Below are 23,967 nucleotides of genomic sequence, written 5' to 3' on the forward strand. Positions count from 1 at the left end.
GTGTGGTTCCGGGGTTGCAGCGCCCAGAAGCCTCCGCTGCCGGCCGGCTGCCAGCACGGCGGGGCGGGGAAGGGAAAGGAAGGGAAGGGAAAGGAGATGGCGGCTTCCGCGTGGCTGTAGCCTCGCCTCAGGGCGCCGAGCCGCTGCCTCCCCCCCGCCGCCGCGGGCTATGGCGCTGCCGCTGCCCCTGCCCGAGGCCGTCGCCTTGCTGGCAGCCTTCCTCCTCCTCCTCCTCCTCCTCCTCCTGGTGAGAGCTCCTGGGGTGGTGTGGAGGGCTCGGGGTGTGTGGTGTTTGCAGCGGGGGTGGGCTCGCGGGGGGTGTGATTTGTCCCGGGGGCTGTACGCCTGCTGGAGGCACCCGCTGTGGGGATCCTGCCCCAGCCGCTCGGGGACAAGGGGTGTAAAATGGGGAGCTGCTGTGAAATGGGGAGCGAGGTTGAGGATTTTCGCATAGAAACCGAAATTCTGCCGCACGACACTGCTGCCACGTCTGTGGTGCTCCCGAGGACTTGGGGAGACAGGTGTCAGCTGTGTTTCGGCTGTGCATAGAGGTGCTCTGACAGAGGCGTGCTGTACTCCACAGCAATGCCACCGCTTCCAGTGGCTCAGCACAGGACACAGGTAACGCCAGCTGGCTGACAGATTATTTGGACAAGGTGCGGCAAGGCGTAGACCAGCCCTTCGAGGGCATCCGGAGTCGCAGTTGACTTAAGACCATCTAGTCTAACCTTTAACCCAGTACTGACAAGTTCACCGCTAAACCACGCTACCAAGTTCTACATCTATGTGCTTCTCGAACACCTCCAGTGATGGTGACTCCGCCACCTCCTTGGCAGCCCATTCCAACGCCACACAACCCTCTCAGTGAAGAAATTTCTCCTAATACCCAGCCTTGGGCTTGTTGTGCCCCCAGTGCAGGACTCAGCACTCAGCCTTGTTGAACCTCATGCAGTTGGCCTCGGCCCAGCCTATCCAGATCCCTCTGCAGAGCCCTCCTACCCTCGAGCAGATCAGCACTCACACAAGAAGTTTTTGGTCCTTTGCAATTTGGTTGGTGGATGAAGCAATGTGCTATTGACCCATCGCATTACTGAAATACGTTTGGTTGCCCCTTGTAACGTATTCAGCAGCTAGATAAACCTTTAATACAATGCTGGTATATAAACAATGCTCAAATATTTTCTCTTTTTATCTTTTTTATTACAGATTTGTGTGATTGCTCATGTAACTGCCATAAAAATGCCAGCCCTTCACCGATACGAAGAAGAAAAATTCTTCATAAATTCTGAAGGCAGGAAAGAATCTGTACCAAGTATACACGATCCCCCCACAAAGGAACTCTCTGTTGTTGTGCCTTCATACAATGAGGAAGACCGGTGTAAGATTTTTCTTGTTTTGAGAAAAAGAAGAAAATCTATCTGTTGTTCCTCTGATAATGCAGAGGTCAGTTTATGTTGGCAGTAGACTGTAGCTCGCCAGATTATGTGTCTGATTTTCTACGCAGTTTCCAAAAAAACAGTCCAAGCACATTGAATTTCAAAATTAAGTTATTGTGTAATTTGACTGTTGCTGCTAAAAGTAGGATGGAGCACTTGTAAGAATCTGCTTTATTTTGCTAAAGTATAGCAGGATAGCTGCTCATTGCCCCTGTAGTTGCTGTAAAGCTAGGCGTATAAACAGACTTTTAAAATTAATTTCAGAGCTTGCTGTAAGCAACAGCAGCAGTTTCAGACAAGCAGGAAAGGAATGATCTCATGGCTTTAATTCTGCTGTTTGGCTTTTGGCTTGGCCATATGTATGAGGACATGAGACTAAAAAGCAAAGACTTTCCAATGTGACAGAAATTGTCAAGCTGTAGAGCTGTACTTCTGCTTGATGTGGTAGCATACCTTTCTATTCTTGGTGAGTGAAAGTAGCGAGCTGTCTGGAATTCTCTTGAGGGATATTGACAAATAATGTGCATCTGGACACAAGGTAGGCCTAGTTCTTTGAGTCCATTGCATTCCTCAGTCCTGGTTCTCATTTAAGTTCTTGCTTACTGCAAGCACATGTATATTTAATGTGCTTTTCATTTAGTTGTCTCTCTGGAGACAGAGTAAGCACCTGCAATGAGTTCAGAAATGAGTATGTCTTGCAAAGATGGCCATAAAGTCGAATGTGTTTCTAACCTGCAGATAAATCTGCTGCAAAAATAGTGTCGTTTTTTTGGCTGAAGCATCACAGCTAACAGCTGTAGTAGGAGAAGGCATGGGACTAAGTAGCGTTAGGAATTTCTCTGTCAGTTGGCTTAAATAGCTTGGAGATTTTTTTTTTTTTCTTTAATACTGCTTAGAGAATAGCATTTTAAAATGGAGACCTGGTTCTAATCTTTAAAATAAATTTTTGTGTCTGTCTTACGTGTGTGAGATTTTTCATTGTCCTTCCATTCAGAAAGGATGAGGCTTAGAATTGCAGGTGCTAAGCTTGTCTACTGAAGCTGGTGTAGTATGAAGAAAGCAGTTTGCTCATCTTAGCTTTGTGGTTGTTGTCAGCTTGCATGTACAGATGCTTTTTGGTGTTTAGCCTGTTAAAATCTACTAACTTCATATTTGTGTTTTTTTTTGTCTAGTACCTCTTATGATGGATGAAGCTATGGATTTTCTGGAAAAAAGACAGGTATTTTCATTTTGCATTCAAAATATATTATCTTTATTTACTATATGTAATAAGTCTGTGATCTATTTGCATTGGGGTTTTTTGCTGTATGTTAAATAGCGTAATTTTAGCCACTTGGAAGTAATACTTTGTCTCTTATCAGTTATTTTTAGATTGAATACTGGATGGCATTTTTTTAATTAAATTTAATTACTACTGTGTGATGCATGCTATCTCTCCAAGATGGAAAGTAAGGATTAATGATCCATTTAACATTCTAAACTATATAGTTGTTTGTCCCAAAGTTTTTTAAACCTGTGTTCTTCATTAGGGTTGTTTATTTGGGTAAGAAGCACCTTGTGCATTTTGTTTGGTTTGTTTGTATTAGCAGTGATGTTGTTCTGAATTTTCACCTCTTATAAATTAATTTTTTTTAGTTCTAAATTATAGTTGAGGAACAATATGACAGCCAATATAATGGAACAGGCATCAAATGTGGCAAAATTCTTTGACTAAAATTGCTACCGTAGCAAATTTACTGCGTTATATTGGTGCCTGTCTCAACATGAATGAGTTGAAAACTGATAGAGGTAAGGTATGCTGATGTTCAAAACACCGACTTCAGATATTGGATGAAATAAGTTTTTTCTGTTCTTCTTTTTAAGAAACAAGATCCTTCATTCACTTATGAAGTAATAGTGGTTGATGATGGAAGTAAAGATCAAACCACAAAGGTAAGAAAAAGAAATGTCTTACCAAGAAATCAGAGGTATGGATTTTTACGCTGCAGTTTCAAATAATGTTTTGCCTTTACGTTTTGTTACTTGAAATACTTGACAATTCAAATTCAAGTTTCTGAATACTTTCTGTCATTGTCCTACCTGCATTACGGATGTCACATATGCATAAGCATACACATACAATTATTTTTTGAATGCCAGTATTCTTGACTGGCTGATGTGCTCCCCACACGGAGTTTTTTTCTGCTGCTGAAATTGTAAAAATTCAAATCTTAGCTTCAATAAACTTCTGAAATACTCTGTGTGCACAGTGATGTGAATAAAAACTTAAGGAAGCATTAGAAACCTTTTAAAATAGCAGATTCATACTGTAATTGACAGAATGGCTGACACATTGTGTAGCTCTTTATTGTATCCTTTGTGGTGGTGTTCATTTTAAAATCCTAGTGACAGTAACTGTTTTCAGAATAGTTCTGCATTCTTCTCCTACTTTGATGAATGTCACTGGAAAGGAAGGCTGGCCAACTTGGGATTTTTTTTATTATTATTTTTAATTACTTCTTGGTAGACTTTGGGGTCAGATACTAAATTGAATGCTGCTTTTTCATTTTCTTCTTAAGCTTCTCAAGCTTAAGCTTGTCCATTAAGTATCGTTCAGATATGTATTTATTGACTTTGCGTACTTTCTAGTATCATTTCTAACTGACTGCACTGTGGCCATGAGCCTCTGGACTTGCAAGGACTTGTGGCAGCTGTTAGAAAAGATTAGAGGAAAAAGTTCATTTGTTTGTTCCCTCATAGCATGGAAGAAAACTGCACATCAATGTGAATAGGATTTTAGATCACTGATTCTTTAAGACCACAGAGAGCAGCAAGACAAGTGAGAAATAGATAATAGCAGTAAAGAAATATATTTTTTTGATTAAATATTTGTGTTAGTATAAAGGGTCTGAAATAGCGTGGTATAAGTTACATTGGTATTGTGAGTCTTTTGGACTTCAATGAATGGAGTTTAGAATTGCTTGGAGGAATATCCTGTTCTACTGAACATGCCTAGCTTCTCCAGTCTTTTTGTGTTGACTGTGAACTGGTTTTTATTTTCCCCAAACAGACTCCAGCAAACACTGGCAATGTATTTATGGAGACTGAAGTGATTATAGCTATGTGCTATTAAATTAAAACAAAAAAGAAAGGGTGAGAAAATGTAAACTTCTACCTTGATTCCTGTTTTTGTTTTATGCTCGTTTTTTGTATGTCTATCAGGTTGCAATGAAGTACTGCAAGAAATATGGAAGCGACAAAGTGCGAGTCCTTTCTTTAGTAAAAAATCGAGGGAAAGGAGGAGCAGTCAGGATGGTAATTAATACTTTAATCTCTTTCTCTGTTTGAACTACCTGTGCCCAAATATGCAGAAGGTAGAGCTATGCTGATCTACACTATGATTTCAATATATTGACAAAATGATTGCTAGAAAACTAAGTATGGGTTCCATGAATTAAAATAAAAGCTCTTTATAAAAGAAACATAACTAAATCTTTTAGATATCTAAATTTTTAATTATCTGATTTTTTTTTAGATCTGAAATTAGATCTCAGAAATGGTATTTTATTCCTGGGAAGAACAATTACAAAGAATTCTTTTATATGATGATTCTGTGTGTGATACAGTTTTGCACTTTATAGTGGGGCTTCATTGCCTTTTTGTTTTTTTTTTTTTTTTTCCAAAGTCACATATGTTCAGTTAAGACAATGCATTTGGCAAACCCACCATTAATTGTTTCCCTGTCTGAACCCCATCAAACATTGTCAAAGATCTCTGACCAAGAACGTGACAAAACCTGCAGCATATATGTTTTGCAGTGACACTGTGACTTAGGGCTTATTATTCCTCAGACCTAATTTCAGATTCTCTCTTGAATTCTCCTGAAATTGTGTTATTAAAAAGTAGCACTGGATCCTCCTTTCCATAGTGTAAATGACAAAGGAAGGCTGTTCAGTGTGTTGGCAACTGCTAATTACTGCTTTGTGCTCCCCTGTTTAGCTGACAATAGCAACTTGTCATGTCTCACAATTTTAGTTTGTAAAGCTTTTAGTTTGCAAGCTTCTCCAGAGAGGGTTTGTTAACTTTTTGTGTTTGTGCATTCCCTGTTTTGGGACAGTGTGCCATGTGTAAAGTCTTTAGATGTTGTTACAATATAATTTAATAAATTGTTAGTGGCAGAATATTAAGCCTCACCTGTTGTGTTGAGTCTTTGAGATATCACTGTTCTGGTTGCTACATCAGGTGCTTGCAGTGTTTGCAGCTAGCTTATGACAAATACTGATTTGGAAGGTGTAGATTTTTATTGACTATTTTGATTGTAGGGTGTCTTCATTTCTCGAGGGAAAACAGTTCTTATGGCTGATGCAGATGGAGCTACAAAATTTGCAGATATTGAAAAAGTAGAAGAAGGTCTAAACAATCTTCAACCATGGCCTGTGAGTATAAACTGTCTATCTTAGTTTAATACACATGCATACAGATAGATTTTTATAGTTCTCTTTACCTTAAGCTCTTTGAGATCCAGTTGAAGATGTAGCTGTCAGTCTGAAGACCTCACGCTTAGAAGTTGTGAGAATGGGCTGCAGGAGGTAGCTTCCATGGAGTTCTTACCTCCTTGGTACTCACTGTGCCTATTTCAATGCAGCACATAACATTCTATTTACCAGTTTTCCTTTTAAATTGTTATTCTCTGTATAAATACCATGTTTTATTCACTTAAAAATACTGTATTTGCTTATTTAACTGTAGTATTCTTATCTGATGTCATCCTATATAACTTCAAGGGTGCATCTTAATTTCATTCTATTTTTAGAGGTTTTATTTTCTTAGAATTGTTTGTTTAATGACAGTATTTGGAAGAACTCCTGTAAATACAAATTCAGAAAACTGTAAGAAGAATCCCTCTCTCATGGTCATTGTCTTTCACGTGCTTGACCTGAAAGAACTGAGGTTTGTTTTCATTAGCCTGGGATTTAAGTGCAGAACAGAGGATTACATCTAGCTAGGTTCCCAATATGCAAGAAATGGTACACAGCTTTCCAGTGGGAACTCTCTGATGGCTGCACCTGTACAAAGGGCAGCAGCTGTCCATGAGTGTAGGTACAGAAGCGCCGGGGCCACCGGGTGGCAGTGTTTCCCTGATGCTTTTCACTGCCCAGGCAGCAGCAGCCGCTGCTGGTTCTTCAACATCAATCCCACACTAACACAGCAGGTTTAGGGGGGGTTTATGTGAGAAGTACTAGCGTGAGAATAACTTTAAATATTCTATTTTGAGCATCGCTTTTGATTTAATTTGGGATTATATTTGTGACTGAAACCAGGGTGTTTTACTTGTTTGAAGATACATCAAAGGAACAAGTATTCTGTTACCATTCACAATGTAGTATCTAAGGGAAAACATACATTATAACTTTAGGAGCCTTGGAATGCTCACTGCATTTCTGTGCTGTTTAATATATTTACTGTATGCATACTTCAGAGGAACAATGTAAACTAAGCCAGATATGAATAAATTGTACCAATCCGTACGTACCATATAGAAAATGTAATAACCTTTAGATGATCTCTTAGTCGTAAAAAAGATTTATTTTAGCCTTGGAATATAGCAGCAGAAAAACTGCAGCTACAGGACACAGAAGAGTATACACCTCTGAAGTTTTTATTATACAGTTATCATCACTCGTAAAGGTTTCATGTGGAGACTCACATAAAATTCCAATGATTCAGAAAATGTTAGTTTAACTAATAATTCTTTAATTTGAATTCCTGCACAGAACCAGATGGCCATTTCCTGTGGTTCTAGAGCTCATCTGGAAAAGGACTCAATAGCAAAGGTTTGTTCCTTTTCTTTCTGTGTACCAGTACTCAAAATATTTCCATTATTTGTATCTGCTGTACAGGTTTTACAATTAAATAAGCAAGATCTGCAAAAGAATGGAAGCTGGAAAATAGGAAATGTTTGCCATTAGTGGAACATATGCTCCATCACATACAACGGATGTGTTCTAGATTTCAGGCACCACCAACTTTGAACTGGTTTCAGTTATTGTTATGATTGAAGGATTCCGTTTTCCTAGTTGAGAACATCTTACAAGCAGAGCTTCAAATTCCTGACTTAATTGGTTACTAGAGACAACTTTGGTTTCCTGTCATTAGGAAGTAAAGTTTCAGGCACAGTCCTCAGAAGTTAACATTTTGTAACTGATGAGTTAAAGCTGCTGCAGTGGAATGGTCTCTGTTCAAGTGTACATTTTCTGCCAGTAGTGGTGGTGGAGTGGAAGGCAAATGATGAGTTCACTTTCATTGATTCTCTTCCACAGCAGGAGCTTGTTATCTACAGATCTTGAGGGCTGTTCAAAGTGAGTTAGGGGTAATTAGCAATAAACTTTGAAGAGTATCTCAATCAGTGGGGAAAGTACTGTACTGTAATTTTTCTGTATTACAGTAAAATTTTTGAGTTTGTACTCAATCTACTGAACGGTCCTGTTCAGTGTGTGGCTCTTGTGGAATAAACAGGGATGCATAGGCACAGTCTTATCTTGCATCTGGTTTTCTGATGTCTTGGCTGACAATAGTTGACAAAGCACAGGCATGGAATTTGTATTACAACAGACACATTGCTGGACTAATATTTTTGAGCATCATTAGATATGCTCATCATGTTGAATGTTCTCAAGAGTAAGCTTTCTGTATGCTGATGTTTGATACTTGAAACTGATATATATACCCAAATAGTAAAAAGTCCAAAAAGTCCTTTAAAAAGTCCAAAAGAAGTTACTCTGGTAATGTTCAGCCCCTGGTAGATCTTGAACTTTTTTTCTTCTGGTTTATCAAGTGGTATTGGAGCAGTGCACTGGAAAAGAGTTCTTATAAATACTGGTGTGTTTATGTCAGCATCCTCACAGAAAGAAAAAAAAAATAGGAAAAAAATAATAATAATAATTTTCCCAAATAAGAACAAATATTTGACATGGTACTTGCATGCTTGTGGGACAGAATACACCATTTACAGTTAGTCTGAGTCCTAGAAATGTTGCTGCTATATGAAGACCATGTAGCTAGATGGAGACCATGTAGCTAATAAATTGGAGCCCACAGAATTCCTTCATGCTGTGTTGAGGCACTGAGTATACATGAACTTTCATCTCATATTTCACTCATATTTCTTAGCATCTTTGAAGGGTTTGCTAGGTAAGGGAGAAGAATCGGAACAGCGTTTTAGCTTTTAATGCAGAAATACAGTTGGCAGGATGAGAGTATCCCCCCTTTGCTTCTTGTTTCTCCCCCTATTTCTGACTTTTTTATGAGAGCATCATCAACTGATTAGGTGGCAATGTTCTGTTTAAAATATGTAGCACATTTCATCACTCTACCTGTCCCAGGTCTGGAAAGGAAGGACTACCACATTGGGGAAAAAACTGCTGAGTAAGCAATAGGTATTAAAAATAAAAAAAGATGCAAAATAATGTTTGAGAAGTTGGGATTTCTCTCTGGGCTTAGTGGCATCTAGAACAGTAGAATAAAGCTGTGATAAGAAGCCATGTGGGATTTATTAAGACCAGAATTTCACCCTTAATTTAATTCTCAAGACATCAATATTGCTGTTCTGCTTCTAGAATTGTTAATGTACGTTAATGAGTCCATAAATAAAGGCATAAATAGTCCTGAGAGCAATGAACATAACACAGGAGCTCCTTTTTGCAAAGTGCACGCTATTACAGGATGGCAGTCATGCAGCCTCTAAGAGCTTTCCTTCTGGGACTAGTAAGTAGTCTTGTGTTACTGGGTACAGGGTGGCTCACCTTCACCAAAAGACCCAAAAAATCCACACCATATCCACCATTAACTCAGGGCTAGAGCTCTTTTCTAAGAGGCAAAAGCTATAAATTTCCTTAAGCCAGAAGCTCTTACATAATAAGCTGAACATCTTCCCATTTTTTAACTGAGGTTTGCAATTACTAGCTTTAAAGGAATCTCTTATCACCCAGAGATACTTAACAGATGAATTGCTGGCTCCTAAAGATTTTGCGTAGTATTTGGCTTGCTGTCCTAGATACAATCATCTAAATTCAGCTTAATTCAGCAGTGAGTTCAGAAGTGATTTGTGGGTCTGAGTCCTGTTTGCTTAGGAGCTGTCTTGAACACAAGACTAGGAGTGATCTCTGCAAACCCAGAAGGCAGCCTCCGGATTGCATGGACAAACACATCTGTGTGATTATTATGTCAAGGCCAAAAGTGTAACCAAACAATAGACTGGGAAAACTTGTAGCAGGAACATAAAATACATTTGCAAAAGAACAAAAGAGGTGACTGGAACATTGCTGGAAGTATAAAATGAAAAATTACCTTACACAGCAGCTGTTACTTCAGTCCTGTTTGTTACTTGGACCATCACATGCTGGAAAAAAAAAAAAATCCATTCTTTAATTGCATTCCTTTAAGTGCCTTAACACATTGTGTGTAATCTCTGGAGATCATTGAATCTTTAATGAAAGAAGTGTTCAATGCAAACAACAAGGGATGCTCCTGGTTTTTTTGTTTGTTTTTTTTTTTGTTTGTTTGTTTGTTTGTTTGTTTTCAATTGTTGTTGTGTGGTTTTGGTTTTTAGGAATAATAATAAACTTTCAAAAAAATGTTTTGGGGTAGCAGCTGGAACCTGCATAGTTTTTACTGTGTATTCTTAAGAATAACAGTCTTTATGCAGCCCTGTTGGGTTATTCTCCAGTGTTGATTGTGTTAACTTGTGAATTTGTTGGGCTTGTTCAGCCAACCAGACAGATGTACCCAGTGGAGCAGAGGATGTAGCATGCCATTCCACCTTCCTCCTTCACTTTCCTCTTCCTGGTACCCCCAGTTCCCTGGAAATCACAGGCTGTACTGCTCAATCTGAGTTGAAATCCAGGTTTGGATTTCTGCTGTGCTTGATACGGTGTTGTCCAGAATGGAAAGCTGCTCTGAATTAGGTAAAGCAACAAGAACTTGGACTTTTCATACCCTGTGCCTATATTCTAAATGTGAACTTGACTGGCAAGTCGTTCCCTTTCAGCTCTAGCTTTGTTTCACTGTAAGAATCCAAAAGTTCTGGTTTGCTTCCAGTGCAAAACAAAAATAGTTTACAGCCTTTGAAAGCTGTCACAAAACATGTTTATTGTCCTGTAAGCCAGCTCTCTTGAAACACTTCACTCATCACATAAATGAAGCCATCTAACTACTTGTCATTTGTTCACAGCGTTCTTACTTTCGAACTCTCCTTATGTACGGGTTCCACTTCCTTGTATGGTTTCTGTGTGTCAAAGAAATCAGGGATACACAGTGTGGATTTAAACTCTTCACCAGAGAAGCTGCCTTGCGGACTTTCTCAACTCTCCACGTAGAACGCTGGTAAATTCTCTGTTTTTGTTGTTTTTTTTTGTTTGTTTGTTTTGTTTTGTTTCTCATTGAACGTGGTTTTGAAAAAGTAATTTCAGCATTGCAGCTACTATGAAACATGATGTCTGTGCATAAATCCTAGCTGCCCAGTTTCTTGATGAATTACAGTACTACTTGTATAGTAAAAATACCTTGGTATTTGCTAGGAATTCTATTTTATTCTTAAGGTCTACTTCAGGAATTAGTTCATTTTACTTTTTCTTTTTGTGAAGGTAGGGATAAGGGAAACAGATGGACTTGCTAAGTTTTAAACTAAGTTTTGACTTTAAAATAGCATCCAATGTAAACTGCAGGAAGGATTGTAAGACCACGTTGCAGAGATTTTGGATAACATCCTTGATGCCTTCCTTGCAAGTCCATTTTACTTTGGCATGTGGTGTAGAAAGAGTTTTGTAGTACTCAGAAGTAGTACATTTTGGTTTTGCTTTGTCAGACCAATAGGTGATTGATTAGGAAAGTGGACTCTTCTCCTCTCTCTTCACATCTAAAAGCAAGAAAACCCAATCAGACTTTTTTTGTTGTTGTTGTTGTCTTATATTCAATTATATTCAATTACTTATTTCTGAGAGTCCTCTCTCCTTTTACAGATATGAGCCCTACAGGCAGAGTAAGAAATGGAGAGAAGCTCTTATTTTGCTATGGAAAGTTGATAGTTAATAATCCTATTCAAAACTTTTAACAAACTATTTTTATGCAATACAACCTCACAGTTGAGTGTTCCTTAACCAAAGCATTTTTCCTAATGTTCATATCTGACAAGATACTGGTAATTGCTAAAGGCTCAAAGAAAAAGGAAATACCTTTATTTTCTGGCTGGAATATCTAACGAGAGGACTACTGATAGATTTCAGTCATTTAAGGCACTAGAAAATGATGCATGATCTTTGAATTACTTTAGAACTTTCTTTATAATTTAGCTAGAACAGTTCCCTTATGAGAGTGACAGTCATGATTATTGTTATGAGACTGAAACGCTGTTTCCCCATAAATACCAGAATTTCTGTAAACTTCCTAGTCCACAGTTATTGCTTAAAAGCATCATGACAGTCCCCAAGTTTAATTATCATCAAATCTTTTCAAATTACTGTGTTCATCCCAAAAAAAACTCCACAGGCTACTGCATGCTACAGGGAGAAGAATTACTGACCAGTGTTCCCAAAAAAAATGCCTAATCCCACAGTCTCAGTAAAATCCATTTACATCTCGTTTTAGGTTGAGTTTTGGCAGTGGTAGTCACGCTTTATCACTCCTAGAGATGGGCTTGTGAAGGTATTGTTTGAGCACACAAATTTGGTGTGTGTGATGCAGCTTCTCTTAAACTGGATCTGGAATTTTATGTGTTCAGCTTCTGCAAAATCACTTTCCTGGCTGAGTGGTTTCCTGATTGCCATAAAGAAAACCGTAGCTGAGCTAGAATCTTGATTTATGCTGCTACCTCCAAAACCAAACATGATTTATAAAACTGTAAATTTCATATTCAGGAATTTTCTAAATACATGGCTAAACATGTATCAATAGCCCAGAAGTGCACATCTCAAAATTATCCTATTTAACTTGACTCTTTAAGTGGTTCAAGAAGGAAATCTGAAAGGAATGAATTAAAACAATTATTTTAATCTGTGAAAATGCAATCATCAATTTTTATCCAAGAATACAGGCAGTGATAAAGGGATATTGTTAATTTACTTTATGGTAATTTTATTGATAGTGTGGAACACACCAGCACTTCAGGACTTGGTGTGCTAATACATCGTGCTTTTATATGCAGCTGTAAAATTAGCCTTCAGTACTTGCTTTTTTATTTACAATAATCCAGAAACTAATCCCGTAAATGTTTTCCTTTTTCTCTGAAGCTTACTGGTTCATGATGAAGAATATTTTGTTAGTCAAAAAAAAAAGAACAGCTCAAATTCTTCCCAAAAGCAGCTCTTCAGATACTTCCAAGTCACAAATCTGCCAAAAGTAATATTTATTTATTTATTTCCTTTAATTTGCTGCCAAAACAGGCAATATACTGTCTGCTTTTCTACTCCTCTGTCTTTCAGGCAGTTCTTGTGCTTCCCTCCCTTTATTTTCATACCTATTGGCTAATTTCAACCAAATCTGACAGAACAGTAAAGATTTTAGGATGAAAGGCTTTGCCACTGCTGAAGAAAATACTACAATATGGACTCAAAAGTTACTCATCAGCTCCATAGCTAACATCCAGCTTGTGCAAGTGGAAGCTAACATTTCAGTGCACAGAACAGATTATTGTCCCTTTCCCAGTCAGTATTTGTAAGATCTGGAAAAAAACTGGGGGAAAAAGAAATAAGAAAGTGGGCAAAGTGAGTATATTAAAGGAAATAGTTGTTTTAAGTGAAATGTCCATGGTGTACAGACAGTTGGGACAGCTGCAGTAGGAAACAGTGTAGAGACATCAGCCATTCATCTCACAGAACTATGCACCGGATTTCTTTGTATTTAATGATGTAATAATCTGAAGTAATCCAATGGTAGAAATTCCTTATGTTAAATAAAACTGGCTTCTGATATGTTTCCATCACTTAGCTTATGTGTAAAAAAGGAAAACAAAAACTGGTTAGATGTGGAAGTTCTGTCACCTCGTGAGTATGAAGCTGTCAGAGGAAGGACTATGGGGCCTTCTTCCTACAGCTGCCTGATGAACACAATATTCCGCATTATATAGTATCCCTAAATGAGTCGCAGAACAACTCATTCGTACTGAGACCATTGGCAAGGGATTGGAGAGAAACCTCTATGTTGATACTGGACAAGAGGCTCTGAAATCTGTCTATTACCACGCCTGCATCATGTCGGTGGTGTTACTTGGCATCTAAAGAAATCATTTGATTCTGTTTGAATCTTAAAATCCCATTAGTTAAGTACTGCAAGAAGAATTCATTTGAGTGCTCAGATACTCTGGTAATAATGGAGGAGAGTGCTAGGAACTTGCAGCAAACAAGCAGTATTTAATAGGATGATATCCATCTGAGAGCCAGCAGCATGGTCATAGAGTCTGTCATGGGTTCCCCTGCTGCTGGACCAGCGTGTGGTGAGTTGTTTAAGGGAATGAATGCAGGTTCTGCAGGAGCCTGGTCTGTCCTTTCTGCTCAGGTTTTGTGAGGCTTCAATTTCTGGAGGTGCTACGGAGTTGAATGAATTCTTACATGGGGTCATATTTAGACTAAACACTGATATATATAACATTTAATAAGATGTTAATATAAAATGGTATACAATTGGTTTTCTAATAATCCCTGCCTGAACTGTTAAGTTAATTGCTCAGCTGTATTATAAGTACGTGCACCTGAAGGACTGGGTTTCCTTCTATCTCATCTAGAGTGCATCTGCTTCTTATCTAGCATCTGAAGCAAAAGAACAAGGGACAATATTAGGGTATCATTCGCTTCCCTCTAGTGCAGGACCTCTAAAACATGCCAGATGAAGTGTGGCCGAGAAGTGCCCACTTCCTACCTCTCACTACAGAGGGATGCTGGACAATTGGTACAGGAGCTATCTCTGTAGGTGACTGAAGTTGAGCAGGGTAAATTCCACTCACGGTGTCACAATACGTAGCAAAAATGTCAGGCTGCTTGTGTGTGAATTGCATCAAAAATATAAAACTATTCAGGAAATACTGAAAGTCATGGATTAGGGTGAATACGACTAACCCAATTTTGTATCTGAGGCAGGTCAATTTCTGGGCCATATGGGCAGTGTTGCTTGTTTCTGTAGACAAAAAGCCCAGAGAATTCTTCCCCTTGGAAAAAGGAATTCTGAAGTGTCTTTGCATACCAGGGAGTAAGTAAGTGCTCAATTAAGTGCTGAATTAGCACTGGGTAGCAGTAGACTGCACTGTAGTGCTGGGTTTTGTCAATACTGCCATAAGGCAGAGCAACACTTATCCAAGCAATAATACAGGTGTTTTGTCTGTATGTCTCACAGCAGGCTGATAACAAGCCTCACTCAAAGACCCAGTGCTGGGAGCACAGTCTCTTTCTTGGAAACTGAACGTCTCGCACTCTGGTCAATGTAAGCAATGTAGCTGTCCTGCTGCTAGGTAGGAGGGAGCAAAAGATTTTTTTAGTTTCCATACTTCGATTGTTACCAGAGACACAAAACACAAATGCTTGTGGTGTTTCAAGTGTTTAACTTGTACCACCTTTAAATGGAGCCTTGTGTTTCCATACCCACTTTTCACAGGAAAAAATTGCAAGGGGGTAGTGACAGGACATCACGATCTTCCTTTATATGATTCTATGTCTGCCTTTGACAGATTCAATCATGAGGAAATAAGCAAATTTCAGCTGCAGCAGAAATGAAAAGCTAGTTGCTCAGACCTCCACGTTTTTCTGCTTTCATCGTGCTTTTCTCTTCCAGTTGACACCGAGTTGTATATCACCTCTTTAACGTTAAAAATACTACAAGATTAAGACCACAGTTGTCTTCTTGCTACACTGAATTTAATTTATAGATGCTTATGTTTAGGAAATCTTAAAAGCAAACTGTTTTATTGTTACAGTGATGAGAATCATAACAATTTTTCAAAAGAGACTAAGATATTTCCTGGAATATTTTATTACTTGAACTCTAAAGTTCAGAAAGCATTTGAAAAATTAATAGATGCTGGAAACTGTTTATATTTTTGATACTGAGAAGTCATGCTTGCTTCGTATACAAGATTTTTGTAAGTGGTTTCTTCTTGTATGTAATTGTCCTTCAGAGAGATGGCTGTATGTATATGAATGCAAACTTGAAATTTACTTTCTACATAGCAAAGTTTTGACATTAGTTTGAAATGAGAGCAACCTTTTGAACAGCGAGCATATGCTTTGTGTTTTAGGTTCTGAATCTGATTATACCACTAATCTATTTTTCACAAATGGATGGAGCACATTTTTTAAATAAAAACCTAAAAAAAATTAAAAGAGGTATTTTAAAAACATAATAGAGACGGTTGGAATTACTCACTTTCAGATTCCAAAAGAAGCTTTACTTCTGCATCTACAGTTTTGACCTGGAAAAGTGTAGCTTTCTATGTTAAATTATAAAGTGCAAGAGGAAAACTGGGAAATTCAATTGCCTCACTGGCAGAATTTTCCTATCCAAAATTTGGTCGTTGATATTTTTTCTGACTACAAAAAAAAAAATTCATCCAGCCAGAATTTTTTCTTTCCTTACACAGAAGAGCTAGACGTGGCAGCAGTTATTATCCTACCTAGAATATTGATAAAATAAGAGGAAATTCAAAATACAGTTTTTGTTCTGGCTTGACTGACATAATTTTGTAAAGTAGCAATTTATAATGATATTAAGCAACTTAGAAGATCATTGATTAGATAAATTGATTAGATTAGAATCTTGACAGATCAGAATAGATGAAAATGTTATTACTTTTGTCTAAAAAAATTGCCTTGTGCACTGAACAAGCCATTTTTTCACATTTAAAACACAAAAAATTCAGTATAAAAATGTCACATTTGCTTCTTCAGTTTATCACTAACCTCTAAATGTGAGTCTGTAAAATATATATATATATATACAGAAAAAGAAGCATTCATTGCTTAAATAAACAGATAAATACTGGTATGGAAGGATGTGTTTCCACCTCTTTGGCATTGTAGATGAACACAAGCAGTGGAATGAATTCTTTTTTCCTGTTTTTATGCATGACAAGTAGAATTGTTTATGGACATCTAATCAACACAAAAATATTTTGGTGTTACAACTATCTCTGTTTTGTCTTGTAGAAATAAAAAAATGCTGCTCCTAGCAGGAACATGTGGGCTTTCAAAAGCCCCAGTACAGCTGGAGCATGACAGTATATTTCATTCTTTCTTTGGCCATCGAAAGTTTTGTCTGCCCTCTAAGTTTGCTGGAACAACACATCATCTCTTTGTTGTTGAAAAGTTCTAAATTTCTGTTGCAATGGTATATCAGAATGCCAAATTTTGATATTTGAAACATTTAGTATTGGAGCAGCAAAGCCAAACAGCAATTTCAAATTAATTACCAGATATTTATTCTGCAAAATTATTTTTTTTAAGAAGAAACATTTTACAGGTTCAGTTTAAAAGGGATTGAATTCAGCTAAACACCTACCAACCTGGTGTTCAACTGAGTTTTAGCCAGCATAGCTTTAAATTGTAACTTAATCAAAAGTATTTAGCATAAACACAACCACACGGAAAAGTTTTTCTGTGTTTTATACTTGATGTTTGTGTTAATTAACACATAATGGAGCCACTATTAGGAGTAGGTGGGGAAATGGTTCACACCGTGTATTTTGGGGTAACTTCAGGTGCTTAAATTAGAGCCTGAACTTTCTGCGTGATCAAGGAAGAGTGTTAAGCTTTTCTAGGAATTCATTCAAGCTGGAGCCAAATGTAGGTGCTCTGAACTGTGTTCCACACCCAGGAGGCGCCTACATCCACGTTCTGCAGGAGGATCCCCTGGAGTACACGGTGGGAACAACTCCCTGCTGTTCCCAACAGTGCTTCTGTCACACGTGAACTGCTCGCAAGTGGCTGACGTGCTGCTTCATGTCAAAGCGCGTGTATTGCACTCATCAGCTCATCCACTGGTGTTGCTTTGATCTCTACAGCTGGCTCCAGCTAATATACCCACACCAAAATCCTGGCTAGGGAAACTGAGTACTTCTGTGCTGCCTGCAGTTGGTGGTCTGCAGTCTGAACGTAGGATCAGCAGTGTACTGAGTACCCTACAACCTAAATTCCCTCATTAACTCTTCTAGCACGCATATGGATTGTGCTGGAAGGTGATAGGGAACAGCTGAAGGAAAACAGTACCCCAGCAGCATCCTACAAAAGTCATTCTCCTTTCAGCCTCGAATCGAGTTCTTTATATTTCAGGATATGTTCACTGTCACACAAATGACAACCACATGTAACAGTATTAGCGTTCAACTTGATTAATTCCTGTCCTTTTAGTCCTATACTTTGAGCACTGTAGTTCCCCAAACTATTTAGTGTTGCTCTACTCTGATGTATATTGCTGACATTCCGGTAATTGGTTGTCCATAGGAATTGTTGCAAATAACCATTAGTTCACCAGGCTAATACTTCATGGAGTAATATTTTTAGAGCAGTTCATATAGTATAATTCATCAGACAATTATTCTGTGTCTCTTAAGATTTTTAGTCAGTTAAGTAGTATGTATTGCAAAATTAGATTTACTCTTAATACACATGACTCATAAACATTCAAAGGTGAATACATGGGTTTTTGGCTTACAAAGATAAAATGTCAGCAAAAACTCAAGTAGTACAATTTCAGTAAAGGAGACCGTGGCATAATTAATAAAATGATATTCAGCCCTAATTTAAAGAAAACAGCAAAATGGCAAGGCTGCTTGGCACAGATACAGTTGACTGAGGAAAAAACAATAAAACAAAAAACATTAATTTATTCCTGTAACTATTTCTGTGACAATTAAAAGGTGTGTGTCCTAATCAAAATCGAGTAGTGGTTCTAAATTCTCTGTATAAAATACCTAGTCTCTGTAGATAACTTTTGTTTATGTTGCCTTTGCATGTTTTAGTGCTGTTGAGAGTACTATCAGTGGTTCTGTTTCCACGTACTTACCGTGTGAATTCAGGTTGATGCGTGTGTGGTAACGATTTCACCAGCAGGCCAGTGTGCTTCAGTGGGAACCTAAGTGTACGTGTCATACCTGAGTAATTACTTCAAAGTAGCTTCTCTTGTTGTTGTGTTCATTAATAATTTTGCAGAAATAGCCTGCACTGCTTGAAGGAGAGGGTGGATCGAAGTACAAGGTTGTATCGAAGTAGAAGGAAGTAATGTCTGAATTTGGCTAGCCACCTGCTAAAGTATGTCTTTTTGCTTGCTCTTGGCTACCTTTCTATCCCACAGCTGTGGTGTCAAATGGAATTGCTAGGGGCTTGAATTCAAACAACACTTGAAGTATGAAGAAATAATGTTATTTAATTATTTTATTGCATACATTTTCTCCAATGGCAACAGATGATTATTTTTGTCATTTTAAAAAACAATTGATTTAGAGTTAGTAATGAGAATTTAAGGAGATTCTTAAAGTATGAAGTTACGGAGAGAAAACATGGGTTAGCGTTGAATTGTGTTTGACTGCCTCACAGCAGTATTTTCAAGACCTAAATAAGTTGTTTTGCAACTTCTGTTCCGTTGGCTTCAAACTGGAAACCTTACCAACAGCTTGGCTAGAACATTTCTAATTCCTTGACCTTCAAGGTTTAGTTCCCTGGGAAATGAATTTGTGTTTGAATTTATCTTGAATCTAACAGAAATCAGATATGGATGGCCACTGTTGTGTTTTGTTTTTTTTTAATACAGGCTAATATCTTTAAAAATCAAAAAGGTGGTGGTTTCTGTTTTGTTTTGTATTTTTATGGGAGAGGAAGTCTTTAGCTTGAGTTTCAATGACCAGCAAGGAACAAGAACAGCCCTACTGGTAACTGAAGACTGCAGAGGGGGAAAATAAAGACCTAGCAATCAATAAATTTAAGAAATGTGACCAGCATAACCAAAAACTTTATAATTGTGATTTGCATTCACCCTTGTCAACAGCAACTACCAGTAACTTTGTATGCTGATTTCTACAGAAGCATTATAAGCCATCATTGCCAAAGCACTTTTCTAATATCAATAGCCTCAGTGCCTTAGGCTCAGAGGGCATATTTGAGCATATACTTGTAAGAATGAAGCACACAAACAATTTTCTGTGCAGAGAACAGTGAGGATTAAAGCTCATTTTGGAGAAACTAGACAAGGGGGTTAGATGACTTAATTAGCGTAGGATCACTTCCCCAGTTCATTTTGCTGCACAGCCTGTGAACAATTGTGCAGGGGAAAAAAAAAAAAAAAAAAGACAGGTCTTTAGGGTTTTTATGTTGTACATTAAATGGTCACTGGGTGAAGTACAGCTGTTGTTCAGGCTCTGTTATGTACACTACCTTCTCAAATCACTTCTGTGCTGCTGCCTTTATTCTTCACTTAGAAAGTACAGGGAGAAAGTATCAGATCAGCATAAAAACACAGCAGGTAGTCTTCCTCTTTGGTGAAAGTAGTAGAGATGTAAATTGACATCACACATTTGACTGCTTGGTCTTCAAAATTTTCTAAATCATGATTGTGGCAGAATGAAAAGTGAGCAGTGGTCTGAGCTCAGCATGACACACACCTTAAGAAACAGAGTGCAGTGAAGTATTGTTTTCTGTACATTGGCTATTTTCTTAGTCATTCAGTCAAGGAAATTAAATTCCCTTTCATGTGCATCAGACCTGTAGGGAATTGGTACCAACTTCATAACTGAGTGCCAACCTGTTTTAAATTACGCTAAGGATTTAATTAACAGTACCACCACCTTCCTTCTGGAAATAAATATCACTGTATTTTGCTATTTCCTGTTCTATTTCAGGGCATTTGATGTAGAACTTCTTTACATAGCTCAGCACTTGAGAATACCTATAGCAGAAGTTGCTGTCAACTGGACTGAAATTGAAGGTAAGGAAATGGTTTATTTTCTTGGTAAGATTCCTTAAGTGTCACTCCCAAATAAATAAATAAATAAATAAGTAAGTAAATAAATAAATAAATAAAATCTGAAGATGAGTCTTCCCAGAATGTATCGTTTTATCCAATTTTGATAGTACACAGCCTTCTTTCCATAAAAATTTTGAATTTCATGTCTTTGCCTGCCTTCTCACATGGCATGGTAGCACAGGCACAGGAAGAGTAGGTGAATAGGTAACACTGGAGAAAAAGGTAGGTAATTATTCTGCTAGGATAAAGCACTACTTCAGCAAGTCCTCTTGCAATAATGTGTTAATAAAAATAGTGCAATTATAAAATGCTCTGCAGGAAGCCTGACCATCATTGTTTATCGATTCAGCTCTGTTTCTCTGTCTCTCCTTCCAAAATTCTCAACCCATCTATTAAGTCTCCTCTAGAGCACCCTCTCTTAAGATTTTGTTTGATTCTTTGAAACTTGTACAGAGATCTCTTACTGGGGTACTAGAAAGAATAGCTTTATATATTTTTCAGTAGCAAAAACAACTTAAGAGGTACTGCTTGCATACTTCCTCCTATCAAGTGCAGTTCCTTCTTTTTTTCTGTATTTTTTAAGCTGAACCTTTTCTCCTCAACAAAACCTCCGAACAACAAAAAGTATAACAAACCGTAATGGTGACAAAAGGTGCAAGAAAACAGAGAACATCCTAAACCAACTTAACTATAAAAGAGACTATTTTCTTTCAATGCAGTTCCGTTTGTGCTTCCTAGCACAAATGTTAGCAGAGATGGAAGAGGAATTGGTTTCATGGTGTGTGTTCCTTACCTTGTCTGAAGACTGGCCAATTCATGTTACTGTCTTTCAAAGACAATTTCCAAAGAGTTTCCAAAGTTGTTCAGAAATCATTTCCTTAACTATTGGTATTCAGGTTCCTATTTATTTGAACAAAGCCCTGTCTCAGAGAATACTGTGCATCCTGTGGCATGCATTGAATTACTGTACTGCTGCCACTCATGGTATAGTGTAATATACCATGCAATACATTTTTAATATATATTTTTGTGATATTTTTTATGACAAGGTGTAGGTTGTAGGGCTGAATGTGCTGAGAATGCAGAGGTTCATGACTAGTAAAAGTATGTTTTGCCATTGCTCATTTTTTCTAACAATGTCCTTCTGATTTTCTTCTTCATTAATCACAGGTTCTAAGTTAGTTCCCTTTTGGAGCTGGCTGCAGATGGGCAGGGATCTTCTTTTTATACGACTGCGATATATGACTGGTGCCTGGCAGCTTGAAACAAGAAAATGTAATTAGGTTATTTACATTTTCCAAATGTATTATTATACTTAATGGAACATGAGAACAATTTCAATCAAGTTAAACGGTGATGAAAGCTGAGGTAATTCTTCATTGCTCCTGCTGTAGGTTTCCTTTTTGCAGCATGTACGTGTTTTGTAAGATTGTCAACAGGGAATTTCTGCAATGTTCTGAAAAGAGAAAGCATTTCCAAAAAAGATTTTCTTATCTGGTGGTCAGGTTTTTATTTTATTAAATAGTAGGGTTTTTTTTAACATGTCTTATCAACTCACTCACAGAGATATGTCTGCTTTTGTCTCATCATACATTTGGAATTTCTCCTAGTGAAATTTATACAGATTAGAAAGAGGCATTCTGTTCTACAAGGTGCAATATTGTGTTGTGAATGACCACAACCACTTATTTCTGTAGTATCTGGAAATATATGGCCATATTGCAACTTGGAATGATCAATCATGGCTCGCTCTAATGTGTATTTAGATTCAGTGTTATGGGAAACATTAAATGGGTTTACTGAGTTGTAACAGTAATGTTTGTTAAGCCTGTTCTAAGGACTTTCAGTAGTCTCTTGACATTCCAAGTGTCGCTGTCTGAAGCTGAAATAGTTTCTGAGATCACACTGCAGATCACCTCCAGGCTGTAGGAGTTCCAAGAGAAAGCACACTTCATTCTAAAATGTTGTCTTTTATAAATATGTTTTGTTCATACACACTAATTAAGACCGCATTCTGAAGGCTAGGAGTCCTTGGCATCTCCGAATGTGTAGTGAAAAGGGTATGGAAAACTAATGCAGAGCATGCAAAAATGAGACCCTAGGCACACTGGGGGCCTGTGCATTGACAATGCCAATTTCAAATTCTCGTACTTCAAATAAGATCAGAGAGGGAGAGAAAGATCTCAGGCCTTATTAGTAGTGCCATACCTTATCATAGTACTCACCTTCAGTGCTTTCAGAACAGTTGTGGACTGCCAAAGACAAATACAAATGTGAACAGATTTAAAGAATGAAGGGTATATGGTTGTATTTTCACATTTTTAACTGGTGATTCTTATGTCTTCTGCAATGGTGTACTGCAATATTGAGTTTTGCTTCTGTTAGGGTTACCTCAGTTTTCTGTAAATTGAAGTGCTGGAATAAATTCTCAAAAATATAGTTGTTTTTTATTTTGCAGATTTTACTGTGTCCTGGTTCGCGTATATCTCTGTCATTTCTGTAGAGTCAATCATGATTCATTGCTGACATTGCTTGAATAGAATACAAGCTTCTCAGTTTTGGTGAAATAAATTGCCCTGATCAAGCTTGAACAATAACAGCCCTGCCTATAATTAATTCAAGTTGCTAAAAGCAGTTCCCAAAAGCAGATTCCTAAAATTTGCTTCATGTCTTATCTTAAAATTTGAATTTATTTTAACTTTTAACCTACATAGTTCACATTTTTCAAATGATGAGACTGAGGTCATGCATTGTTTTCTGCATAATAAGTAAACATCTGGGGACCTCTTCTTTAAGAAATTCTGCTTTTAGATGTTGGATGTTAGAGCTTGGAAGGGGAGTGCTAAGTTTATAATTTTTTTTTTTAAATATATATTCTATGAGGCCTTTTTTTCTTTAAGAAAAAAACTCTGCAGATTAACACTCCAGTATCTCTCTTTATTAAGCTGTCTCCTTTAGCAACTGTGCATAGGTCATTCTAACAACAACACCAAAAAAAAAAAAATTAACTTCCACCTCAGAGATGCAGAGGTAAGGCTAGATTTACCATTTTTGAGGTTTTGAGGGTTGGATAGTGGAACATGTTGGCAGGGAAATCTTTTATGGACGAAATGGGACAGAAGGAGTGTGGGGAGAAACTGAAAAGGAGGTCAACCGAGGGCTGAGACTAGGAGCCACTGAGTAAAATGGAAAATGGCCACTGAGACTGCAAAAGGAATGGGCAAGGCACAGCAGTGGACTCAGCAAAAAGAGTAGAGCAAGGGAATGGGGAAGGAGACAGATCAGTTAAGGATGGAAAAAAGAAACATGGCTAATGAGGGAAGGGGGAGCTGAAGGGGTTCAGTAAGCCAAGTCCATGACAAGAATAAGGTTAGGACAGAAATGGCATGGTTTAAAACAAGTAGGGACTGGGGATAGAGCAATATTCAAAGTCTGGAAGTCAGGTTCCTTTTCTAGGTTTCTCAGTTGTTATCTAACTTCTGCAAAACCCTTTGGCAAATCATATCTCTTATGTGCTAATCCATAACTGGCTGCTTGTGTTGATTATTCTTCTACCCCTGGT

General features: G+C 37.8%; 1 protein-coding gene across 2 annotated transcripts; it reads left to right on the forward strand.

The window, feature by feature from the left end:
* The first annotated feature begins 67 nt into the window (after positions 1-67).
* On the forward strand, positions 68-22,864 carry ALG5 (ALG5 dolichyl-phosphate beta-glucosyltransferase). 2 transcript variants are annotated; one of them, XM_032207358.1, is made up of 10 exons: positions 68-247; positions 1,207-1,378; positions 2,609-2,655; positions 3,300-3,368; positions 4,638-4,730; positions 5,738-5,851; positions 7,190-7,249; positions 10,645-10,796; positions 20,281-20,366; positions 21,576-22,864. In XM_032207358.1, the coding sequence occupies exons 1-10, from the start codon at positions 170-172 to the stop codon at positions 21,686-21,688; spliced, it is 984 nt and encodes a 327-aa protein (XP_032063249.1). In that variant the 5' UTR covers positions 68-169; the 3' UTR covers positions 21,689-22,864. The 2 variants fall into 2 exon arrangements, with proteins under 2 accessions (XP_032063249.1, XP_032063250.1); XM_032207359.1 differs by having other exon boundaries at positions 68-240; positions 1,206-1,378.
* The last annotated feature ends 1,103 nt before the right edge of the window (positions 22,865-23,967 follow it).

Source organism: Aythya fuligula, chromosome 1, assembly GCF_009819795.1.
Source record: "Aythya fuligula isolate bAytFul2 chromosome 1, bAytFul2.pri, whole genome shotgun sequence".
NCBI lineage: Eukaryota > Metazoa > Chordata > Aves > Anseriformes > Anatidae > Aythya > Aythya fuligula.